The following is a 12,448-nucleotide window of genomic DNA, read 5'->3' as shown; positions in this document are numbered from 1 at the left end:
GTAAGAAAGGTGTGTGTGTGTTTTACTAACCCCGTCTCCTTTTGCTCCAGTGGCTCCCTGGGGGCCCGGCAGACCCCTGTCACCCTTTTCTCCTTGTTCTCCTGGAGGTCCAATCAGACCAATCAAACCAGGATGCCCCTGGAAAATATCCAAATAAAAGATTGCAGTTAATATTTTTTTTTAAAAAAAATGAATGGGCTACATCAAATTTAAAACAAATAAATCACTACATTATGAGAGTTAATGGATGCATTAAGTACTTTGTGTTTGGGTTACATATGAAAGACAAATTTTCACACACCTTTTCACCCTTGGAACCTGGATCTCCTTTCAAGCCAGGCAAGCCAGGTGGACCCTACGGATTTCAAGGACAACCGCGTTAAAGAGAGAGATGGCTTTATTTTGTAATTTTGTGATATTTACCTGAACCACGAAAAGGCCCTACTGTGCAGGCATAATCACACCTTGCAGCATTCAATGGGCAATGTTGGAGCACGCACCGTAGGGCCAAAGGTGACCTTTAGCAAAGTGGCCTTACAATGAGAGCAGATCAGAGTAGTTCATTGCACTAATGGCATACGCCATTTTGAACCCACCTTAAATGACATTTAAAGGTCCCACTCTGGTTCTGAAGAGACTCACTGATGCACGAACCATTTGAACAAGTTTTCGACGTTCCTGTTTTTCTTGGTTTTGCTTTTGGGCAGTTTTACCCACCCACCACCCGAGTGAATGGGGTGCATATTCAGTGCTCCTGAACCCTGAGAGCAGCAGTCAACATTAGGGACAGTGACAGGATTTAACCAGTGGAAATACCACCCGGGAGGGAATTATGGGAAATCGGCAAAATGTCCAGGATCTCTTGGTTGATTTCCCCAAAAAAATCTCAACAACTTTTGTGTGCTGAATTTTAGAAATATGGCAACCCTACAAGATTCATGTTATCTCTGGCAATGCTGATTGCCTGTCGGGATAATGGAATCTAGTTGCAAACACCCTCCCAGGGGCTCCTCCAACAGGTGATCAGCATTGCTGGATGACAGCGTTGATCAAATGTTCATCGAGGAGGAAGAGAGGGAAACTGTTGAGTGTATCAGTGTGTGTGTGCGTCTTGATTCACAACATGGAAGTCTGCATAAGTTCCCTCTAAGGATTGATGGTTTGAGGCATTGTGTGACATTGCTTTGTCTGAGAAGTTAAAACCATTATAAGATGGTTCTAAGAGGGGTTACAAATGAGTCCATTTGGATGTTTTATGGTTTCCATTTCTATCTACTACATATTTTGGAAAATGGTTTGTCTGTATGTTTGTTTACTACAGGTTTTGCTACCTCCTCAGACATTGTCACCAAACTTGGCATGAGGGTTCCAGAGGTGGGAGCAGTGGCCATCAATGTTTGGATGCTGCCTGCCATTTTGAATCAAGATGAGGATTGAAAACTAACTTTGGTGTGATTTTACCCATGGGAGGGGTGGCATCAGTTCGGCCACCTCTCAAGATATCATTCCCAAACATGCCAGATGGGTTCCCAAGGTGGGGGTGGGGACCTACATTAACATTTGGATGTTGGCTGTCACTTTGAATCAAGATGGTGGACCAAAACATAAGTTTGGTCCAATTTTTGGCATGGCTTCAACTGCCTCTCAAGACATTCCTGACATGAAAGTTTGTGGGGAGAGGGCGGGGAACAGTCTTTGTTCATGTTTGGTCACCAAGAACCATTTTGATTCAAGAAGGCAGGCTGATGGCAGACTTTGGTGTGACTTCACCCAATTTTTTGGCTAAAGTTTGGCCGACTCTTAAGTTATTGTTGTCAAATTTCCCACAAGTGTTCCCAAGGTGGGGATGGAGGCCTGCATTAACCTGGACCAAAATATAACGATGGATTGAATTCACATGATCTTGGATGGGACAGGCCCAAACTCACCATCCATTTAAATACCACAATAATTTTTTTGGTTTCTAAACATACCCAGGCAGCACTTGGTACCCCCACTGCTTTATAAATAAAAACAATGTCCTGCATGCACCCCCAGTGACACATGTCTCTATGTGGTGAGGTTACCTTATCAATATGTGACTCTTCTAAAATGTCCCTTCAAAGAATCTATTTTATTATGATGTCTGCAAAAATGTATTGAACCTTTTGTTAATTTTATTCCCACTGCACTAATGTGTTCCACAGTTATTGTTCATTGTTTCGCTACTGTTTGTCTTGCTTGTTTCCCCCCAAAAGCTTAATAGATGCATCTTAATTTTTTTCATCAATCTATAGAAGGAATGCTATTGATATTATTATATGCGGAATAATATTGTGAAAAGCCAAAGTCAGGTCTACTAAGCTGCAACTCTAGACACACTTATAAGAATGTAAGATTAACTCAAGGACTCATTGAGCACCTGCTTGTGGAGATCTGAGGGTCTGGGGATAGGGATCTGAAGTGACTTGGGCTGCCACCATATACAAGCTTACCTGGAAGTAACCCCACTGAATTCAGTGGGACTTACTTCAAAGTAAACATACATAAGGTTGGGCTCTCAGTGCTTTTTGACTGCTGGTTGCCTGCTGACAGCAGACATCTGTGAAATCATTGTATGGTTAGGAATGGTAAGTGACCCCTTCAACCAAGTGCAGATTGAAAAGAGCCCTAACTCTTCATGTACAAAAACATTATTCAGCGTGTATCTTTTCCATTTCTTCTTTAGGATATCATTAGATGCAGAAAGCCCAGGCAAATACATAATTCATGGACAAAAAGTGAAATAGCGATGGTACATTTTCTTTTTTAAAGGCTTCTGAGATGCAGAACACAATTTTCACCTGCAGCATGTTCTGTCCTCCTACTTTATCTTAGGTTTGGTATTCTCCTCACAGATGCAGTCCATTGGAAATAGCATGGAGTCAGCATCTACGGCAAAGTTCAACCTGAACTTTAAGAGTAACCAAAGTTTAAATTTTTCAGGATGTGTAACAAATCATTAATACTTCTCCCCCTGCCATTTCCAGCTACAAAATCCAGCAGAAATGCCCAACTTGGTCTGTAATAGGCAGAATCCCTAAGGCCAGGTGCATCACAAAGGACACTTTGTTTAATCAAAAGCCCCACAAGGAAAGGTGCTCACCATGGGACCTGGTGGACCATCTTGACCCGGTGCTCCAGGTAGACCTTGTTCTCCCTATAGGAAACAAATTAGGGTCTTTAGGTAAGAGCATACAATGGAAGACAAGAAGTGAGAGATGCTAACATGTTGCAGTCAATGCACTCACCACGGGGCCAGGAATACCTCGAAGACCTTCTGGACCAGGTTTCCCTGAAGGACCTTGAGGTCCAACTGGGCCTGTTTTTCCTGGAGCACCTTCTGAACCAGGTTCCCCCTACAAAACAGGTAAAGTGATGTCAATGGATTGCCTGGCCATTGCATTTAAAGATGAAAAAACAGAGCGTCGGAAGAGAGTAAAGGGATTGGTCAGCCTGTGTTCTTATGCATTCACAGGGTACAATGTATTGGCACAGTTTCTTTCATTTTTTTCTGTCCAAATTCTATGCCCTAGGTAACCTTGCTTGCCCCAAATGTACCTGGGAGGAAGCCCCATTGTATAAGTTCTCCTTAAAGTTCAGAAGAACTGCGACTGGGCAAAACAGGTATTTGAAAACATGTATCTCCTGTGCACACTTTCAATGTGTCCATGACTGGCTGAGGTTCAAATGCATCTAGAGCACTTCTCAAGCAAAAGGAAGGGCACTGGACATTCTTCCATTGTCGTCTCTTCCCCATTCCTCAATTTGTATGCATTTTTAGATCAAAACATGATGGGTGTGAATATGGAGGATTTCCTGCCAGTTACAACACTCTTTTGTGCTACTGCTTTTGTGGAACTGCTGTAGGAAGGAGCTTTCTTCTCTGTGTTGTGGAGGTGCAGAAATGCAGAAATAGCCCCGCTCTTCCTATTTTCTTCTAGCATGCCTAGCCCAAAATGTGGGCTAACCGTGAAAACCCCCAGGAAGGTGTCAATCTTTATTTTGTCGCCAGAACCCTGTTTCTCATTCGGTAATTGCAAATCGCAAATTCAATTGCAAATACAGGGTGGAACATGGATACAATGCGCACAGGCTTCTTATCATGTGGCCACTAATAAGGGGCAAACTGATACTATAATAAGCCTCCGGCTCTATAATTACCAGTTCATCTTTTCATGTGCATTGGCCCTGTGCACAGTTAGAAAAGAAAGTAAGCAAATATCATTTACACTTGACTTAGGATGCTAAGGGGCAGAAGCCAGGAGCATGAAAAGAAAAGGCAATTTCTCTGCAGCTGACACCAACCACAGCATGCACTTTGGAGGGGAAAAAACAACACACCATTTTTGTAGCATAAAACGCATCAATTTTACCTTTGCTCCTTTTTCACCCTGCCTTCCTTCAGCACCAGCTGCTCCTGGAGGTCCCTGTCACAACAGGATAAAAGTTATGTGTGTAGGATATCTGCAGGCTCACAAATAGAATGGGTTATAAAGCATACATCAAACTGAAGAAAAGTATGAGCAGAAGATTTGTTTAGATTTGGTAAAACACTAGTGAATGATAAAAGTAAGGAAATGAATCAACTGCAAAACTGAGCTGGTTGCTTTGCTAAAAATCTGTAGTACACATGCTGCTGGAAGTTCAAAGGCTCAATAAAATTAGAAATACATCTCTTTGTACATTTTTTTTAATAATCCACTTTTCTATAAAAACACACACCCAAAGTGCTTTACAAGAAAGGTACAGGATAAAATAAGTAGTTGTAGCAGTAGTAAAAAAAAATAAGATCTCAAGATTACACTGCAGTTTAAAGCAACCACAATCAACAAACGGAGATGGAGGAGCAGATAAAACAAACATAAAATCAGTAATTAAAACCCCCAGATAGCCTACTATGGCTCCCATTGCAGTGGCAAATTAAAATCTTACAAAGGTTTAGGCAAACAGTTAAGTGCTGAAATGCTAGCCATCTCAGTGCCAGTCATGCTTCCAGAAGGAGGGCATTCTGTAATCAGGGTGCCACCATGCAGAAGACACTGCCTCATGTCATCACCTGATGTGACCCCATGGACAGCATCCTTCCAGAACTATGAGCCCAGGGAGGCTAAACTTGGGAGAGGCTTTGCTTCAGATAACTGGGTCCCAAGTTTTTGTTTTTTTATAGGGCTAATTAAAGGTTGATACCTGCACTTTAAATTCCACCCAGAAACATATAGGTAGCCAATGGAGATCTTTCAGAAAGGACTGAAGGCAGTTCTTCATTCCAAATTTTGTTCTTCCTTCTGAGCAATTGTACAGTGGTATTGAATGGAGCCTGACTAAGCCTGTGTGATAATTCCTGGTCCACGTTTTCCAGCCGGGGAAATTTGCATGCCGTGCTTTACACACAAATCTCCCCATGAGGTATTATCTGATTAGATAAGTCTCTGTATCTCCTTGGGCCAGCAGCCAACCCCGGGCACATTAGGGCAGCCCACTGCCAACCCCTGGACCTGCTGCCAGTCCTCACCATGCTTGCTTGACTGTAAGCTGGAAAGAAAGTGAGTAGCAGAAATATTGCCTGCTCACTTGTCTACTATGTCCCTCTGAGCAGCAATGATAACTTTGGGTGCCTGAATGGAAGGGTGGCTGCACAGGGAGGAGGAGATGCTTCTGTCAATGCCATATTTGGGGAGGGACTGGAGGACAGCAGGTCCCACTGAGGACATCGCCAAAACCTTTGTTGTAGCATTCCACATAGTTAAATTCTAGAAAACCAACACTACCTGTCTTTGTCAGCAAAAACACAAAACAGCGCTGGGGTGCCTTAAAGATGAATTGATTGATAACGTTGCAGCATGAATTTTTTTATTTCTTTTTTTTTGCAGGGAACAGCTTGCTCCGCACACAATGAATTTAAAATATGTAAAGGAAGTAAGATGATCTCCGCAGCACAAATGAAATGAAAAGCGGCTCTTTCGGAAGGAAGGAGAAAACAGCCACCCATCCATATTCAAATGTAAAATACACGGGAGTGCCATCGCAGCAAATGAGCAAACAACATTTAAAATGAGGGACCACTTTTAAGAGTATGACTTTTAGAATGTATGTCAAATAATTGCCTGTTCTTATCATGACAATGTCAACCAGGGCCGGATTTAGGTTTGATGAGGCCCTAAGCTACTGAAGGTAATGGGGCCCTTTATATGTCCAGCTGTCCTTTGCCAACAACAAATTGTCGCTGTTTTTTTTTTGCGTTGAATATATGCCATATGGTAATTTATGGACCCAACAGGTATCTAAAGCCATTTGCACATAACAAAATATGTATTTTATCAAAGTAATTGTTGAACTGAAATACAATTAAGAAGTATATTAATAGTGAAATACAATTAAGAGTACATTAATAGTGAAATAATTATTAAGCTCTAACTGTATGTAGGTTTTGTTTTTGTTTTTTTATCTTATATTTTGGAAATGTACATACAGTTCTTTCCCTTTAAATGTTTTGGGGAGCCAAAAGAGAGTGGGGCCCGAAGCTATAGCTTGTTTAGCTTATACATAAATCCGGCACTGATGTCACCACCGATGCCTGTGCTGAGTTCAATGAGATTTTGCAATCTCTAAAGTCTTCTCCATTAGATGCACACATGCATCTGGACAGCTGGATAGAGCTAGCGGCACTGCAGTTCTTAAAAGACTTCAAAGAGTGGACTTGTTTCAATCCTTCCATGAAGCATACACTGTAGTAAAGCTGACGAGTCCAACATCTTATCAATATGATCACTTTTAATGAGCAGCGTCTGCATCGGGGCCTTTCATCTTTGACACTCCTGAAAGGTTACATCAAATAAATAAACCTTTATTGTCACTACACCACCTGTGTGCAGTGAAGTTAAACGAGGTATTGGTGAAGAAGGCCACAGGGCATGTGATATGACATCAGCAATAGCCCCTTCTTAAAATTAAACGAATTAAACGAATTCTTGTCTGCCATGCTGTATCTAAAGCCTGGTTCACACAAGCAAGCATTGGTGTTGTGAATCCCTTTAAATGCAGCCACATGAAAACTGTTCCATGAAACAACTGTTCATGTGCAACGTTTTAATGGTTTCAGCTGCTGCATAAGAATGGAGCTCCCACACTTCTGCAGTTAATGCGTCCATCAATCTGCGGCTGATTTGTATGAACCAGGTGCCTTTATTATCATTGTTCCTATGCCGAATTGATCTAAATGTGTTCCCCTTCTGAAATTCAGAATTTCTCCCATTACAAGACATGCTTCACACATTACAGCAGGACAACAGGTCCTTACTTCGACCCTTATTCTCTTGTCAGATTCTCAGATTGCTTTGCACTGTCCATAGTCAGGTCTCGCACTACATCAGAAAGTTCTGGTGACCTGCATTGCAAAAATTGCTTAGATCATGTGGAAACTTTCCATGTAAGCCCCACCACAGCAGATGCCAGGATGGAAAGAACCTACATGATCCTAGAGACCTATGTCAGACATTAGTCATGTAATTTGGGAGCCATGACCAAGACATGCATGGGAGAGGCTCCTAGTTCCCCACGTTGCATGTACCTTCATTGGAAAGCTGAGGTTGGCTAAAGCTCCTTGGTGTACATCCAGCAGCAAAACCAGCAAACAAATGAGATGCAAATAATCCAGATCTCCTGAGCATGTGTTTCTCTGTATACAGCATGTACTGAGAATGGCTCTATACCAAGTTGCCCAATAAACAGAACCACCACCACCCAACACTGCAGTCAATGGCAAGGCCTTCTTTAGCATATGTGCCATCGGGGTGCAAAGATCCGCCCAGCACCCCCAAATTTAGGTTAGCCCCCAAATTTACTTTTATCATGCCTTATGTCACTACTATCAGTTGATAAATAGTGCTCATGCCTGCACGGCTCCAAAAGGAGTTTTTTTTGGTGTGTGTGTGTGTGTGTGTGTGTGTGTGTGGCTTAAAACCAGCTTTTCTTTTTTTTATTTAATTTTTATTAATTCATTTTGTTTAACAAAGAAAGAGAAAAAAGGTAACAAAGTATTACAACTGCTATTATATAATATTACTGAATAAAATTTAACATCCCACATAGTCGTATCTGTGTCTTATTGTCTATATCTTAAGAGAAAACTAAAGGTAAAAAAAAAAAATTAGAAAAAGGAAAAGAAGAAAAAAAAATTCAGCCAGATATATAATATGGCGGAATGTACTGGAAAATATCTGAACGAAGTAGAATTGTTTGATCTACATTCAAAAATAAGAGAGGTAGACGCATGGGGATTTGACAGGAAGTCTGATTTGTGAAATTAAAGTTTTGTCAAGTTAAGTTTGTTATGTATATGTAGGTAAGAGAGTCTAGGCATATATAGGTATGTATAAGTAAGTGGATGTATGGATTATCTAATTTAAAACCAGCTTTTCTAAAGAAGACAAAGAACACATTGGGAGTCTGTGTAAAGACTTTACACATGCGCTTACGGTCATAGGGAGGTGTCTGAAAGATGAGACCGGTGAGCATTGTGCGCATGCGTGAGAGAGCCATCTCAGGCAGGCTTTCATTGTGGGAGCAACCTTATTTCTAGAGGAGCTGGGACAGCAGTGGCGGAGCTTCATGCTCCGGCACCGGAGGGCGGAGAGCAGGCGAGGGCGGGGCTGGCACGCATCCCAGGGGCATGGCGTGCCACCTGTGGGGTACGACGTGCATCCTGGGGGCGGGGCACGCCAGATGCGGGGGCATGGTGCCCCACAGGTGCTGCCAGGGGCAGTGCGCTCCCCCTGCACTCCTCTTCCTCTGCCAGTGTGGGAGGGCCCTTGTGAGCGCGCATATATGAGTTCTTCTTCCGGAGCCTGTGCATGCTCCCGTCGCTAGAAAGGCGTGTTCTCTTTCTGTATGTCTCTCCCTCTTTCCTGTCACTCCTCCTCCTCCCGGCTTTGGTGAGTGAGACTATCCAGAGAGCTTTCCCTGCAGCAGCATTAGCAGGCAGGCGGCGCGAGATCAGTCGTGTCAAAGGCGCCGCTGGCCCTGCTGCTGCATAGCAGCTCAATACAATACAGTTAGGCGGCTTCAGTAGTGGGTGCCTGGTTCCCCCCCCCCCCAGAATTCGGCACCCGGGTGCCCCGCACCCGTTGCACCCACAGGTAAAGACGGCCCTGGTCAATGGAGAAGCCTTGGCTCCCCCCAACTCCAGACTCACAATGGGCGGTCGGTAGGATTTAATAAGAGCTTCGTAAAAAAATTCCTTTAATGCACTACCCATTCCAATTGCATTTGCTTATCAACAGCAACAATGTAAATCTTCCCAAATTGGATTAACCCACATAGGGATATGCTGGGGGCAATAATAAGGGGATATAAGAGTGAACTCCCAGGGGCTGGAGCCCCTACAACCTTTGTGGGCATTCCCATTCAAATGGTGTGTGTGCACTGCGTCAGGTAATCAATTATGTGGGTCGGGGCCTACCTGGGCCCCCATAATATTCTATTCAAGTTGGCACCCCTGTAAAGGAGAGAACATTTTCTCTTTAGGCTTTGCCACATATTTAGTTACTTAGGCATCCATTTTTTAAAAGCGTAGACTTAACAATGCAAAGTGTGACTATGGAAAATGGGAGTGTACAGTATGAGCACCATGCACACACATGCACACTTGTCAGATGGCTGGCAAGAGGCGCCCTCTCTCTTTGTGGTCCTCTGGGAGCAAACCCAGATTTGTTAGTGTGTAACACACAAAAGTTCCCTTTGTTAGGAGGCAATCAATGAGTTCTATTGCTACACGGGACTCACTCCAAGCAAGCTTGTAAAATGGTTGAAACCAATTCTCTTCTGGTGGGAGAAGCTGTGAAAGAACTTCATAATAACTATATAAGTATGTTTCTTGCATAATCTCGGAATGCAGCTGCAACATTAATTAGCAGAGCTTAAGAACACTGTGATCGCTAAATTATAAGTACAATGAATCGTGATTGCTAAACAAAAGGGGTGCATTCGTTATCAAACAGTGCCAATTCTGCATTGAATGCAAAGTGGGTAAATGAACGGCTCTCGTTAACACCCTGTGATTGCAGGCATTGCACAGATGGTGCTTCTACAAAGAAAAGATGGCTAATTGTTATTTATCTTACTTTCCTTGGCTTGGGTTTTGTAGTATTGCAGGCTTAAAAAAAAACAACAACCTGGCATGAAAGATCCGAGCAACAAGAAGTACACGGAATTAATGTATGTCCTCCACCCACAGGCTCTGATTTAGCTGCAGTTGAAGCTCACTGGGTCACCCTGGGCTTGTTTCTCCTTCTCTCTCTCTCTGAGACAGGGAGAAAAAGGGAGGTGGAGAAACATTAATTCCTTGGAAGTGTAGTGGAATAAAAATGTGATGAAATAAATACATGAATAGAAAGTCACAGGCAACTAGTCTGGCATAACAACCGATGCCCTCCAATATGCATTGCCTTTTGCCTCAAAAGATGCATCTGGAGACTCCATGGGGTGTTGCCGTATGGATCCAGATGTGAATTGCAGTTTCCCCATTGCCAGGGGCTGCATACACATCTGGATCTCTCTCGCTCAGCCGAGCCACTGTTTCATTGCCTATTTATGATTTTATCTTACACTCTGAAGGGAATGCATTTATCAAATGCAAATAATTCCATGAGTCGACAAAGTGGCCAAAGAGGCAACTTTTCTCATTCTGCCTGATTGCCGGTGAACATTGGGAAGCAGTTTATCTTCATCTCATTCCTCAACCTGAAGGCTTCCCTTGAAAAACATGTTCGGAATGCTATTTGGAGTCATCAGTCAGCTGATTGAAAATATGCTTGTTTGTCTTTTAAGCAAAGTGCCATTCATTATTTATCAGGCACATAAACATGACGTGGCCATTTGTTAGGATGAAAAAAGCAACCACACCTGTTTGCTATATTACTAGCCTTTCTGTGTAGATATGCTCCGAGGGGAAGAAAGGAATTCCACCCTCATTTACAAGTTCATGGGGCATCCTGCAGAGAAAGCAAAATGCTTTGCCCATAATAGGAAAACAAAGCCAGCATAAATCATTGTTAGATTCCAGCTCCTGCCCCCCTTTAAATATATACTGTTTTACATGACATTTAAAGAAGCCTCGCAGTTACCTGGTCAAGCTTTTTACCTTTACAGTGCTCCTCACAACGGCTAGATTAAATGTCCTCGAATCTGCGGTATTGTGGGGAAGGTATAGGGGAGTCCCATACACCCAGAGAACTTGTCATTGTGCCCTGGGAGAGTTAGAGTCCACTGAACATATTCTCTTGAGCTGCCCTTTCTATACAGATTTCAGGCAAAATCTTATAGCCCCACTCTTATCTCAACTTAGCTCTCTATCCAGAGAAAGACAGGTTTTATATTTGTTGAATAATGTTACAGGAAAAACAGCTTCCTTGGTGGCCAAATTTCTTTTTCTAGCTCTTAAGCGTCGTAAGACTAAAATTGATTGCATTGACATGGGTTTATCTGTATAGCTTCATGTTAGCGTTGGCTATGTTTTATTCTAAAGTTCCTTCTAGATGTTTTAATTTTGTATGGATAAATGTTTTTTTTTCTGACTGACTGTCGAATAAAGAATGATGATGATGACCTTTACTGTGGGAAGGCCCATTCTACATATGGATGAGAATGTCTTTGTGTAAAGTAGCTGATTCTGGCAACCCAGTCAGATAGGGCAGCTAATAAATAAATCAATAAATAAATAAATAAATAAATAAATAAATAAATAAATAAATAAATAATGTGTCCACCAAGTATACATGGCCAGCTCCACGTTTAAGTGGACCCCCTGGCAAAATACTCTCCCTGGGCTCCCACCTAGCCACTTTTTTTTTTTTTTTTAATGCCCACAACATCCCAGAGCTTGACCCTTGTGGTGCTGGGGAAAATTCAAAATGGTGGCTTGTAGCAGGCAGGGCATCAGCACTGATAGGCCTTTGTGGGACTCGATATTCCTGATCACATGACACCTTCTAAGTACCTTCAGCTAGAAGTCTATGAGAAAGTCTGAGAAGAACCTTAGAGGAGCCAGCACTGGGGCAGGGCTTCTGTACCCCCAACTCTTCTTCAAACTTTGAATCCTTATTTGTTCAGGCATTTAGGGTCTAAGTAACATTAGAATCATGGTAAAAGAATGAGAGGCTCTCCTTCATTTAAAAAAACAAACAAAAAAAACCTCATGATCGATGACAGCTGATTCACATGCTACTTTTTTAGATGGTGAAGTCACCATGAAGTAATTTTAGCAGATCAATTTTTGCCTGGCAAATAGATTGGGGAAAGGAATCCTCTTACGACAAGAGCTGTTATTTCACATTGTAGTGCAAAGCACAGATGATTAGCATTCTGGCTAAAACAACAAAATTCTTGAGCTTGAATTGAAGCATACAACAGGTTTGGTCGGGGATGGTGCTGA

General features: G+C 42.5%; 1 protein-coding gene across 1 annotated transcript in view; it reads right to left on the bottom strand.

The window, feature by feature from the left end:
• COL11A1 (collagen type XI alpha 1 chain) overlaps positions 1-12,448 on the bottom strand; it is a 254,149-nt gene that overhangs the window by 17,788 nt on the left and 223,913 nt on the right. The window contains exons 55-59 of the mRNA XM_033151495.1: positions 4,395-4,448; positions 3,270-3,377; positions 3,125-3,178; positions 302-355; positions 31-138 (exon numbers count right to left, since the gene is read on the bottom strand). Coding sequence (XP_033007386.1) covers positions 31-138; positions 302-355; positions 3,125-3,178; positions 3,270-3,377; positions 4,395-4,448 — 378 coding nt within the window. The remainder of the gene's footprint in view (positions 1-30; positions 139-301; positions 356-3,124; positions 3,179-3,269; positions 3,378-4,394; positions 4,449-12,448) is intronic.

The sequence above is a fragment of the Lacerta agilis genome, chromosome 6 (assembly GCF_009819535.1).
Source record: "Lacerta agilis isolate rLacAgi1 chromosome 6, rLacAgi1.pri, whole genome shotgun sequence".
Taxonomy (NCBI): Eukaryota; Metazoa; Chordata; class Lepidosauria; order Squamata; family Lacertidae; genus Lacerta; species Lacerta agilis.
Note: the sequence above shows the minus strand (reverse complement) of the source record. Positions and strands in the feature narration are given on the sequence as shown.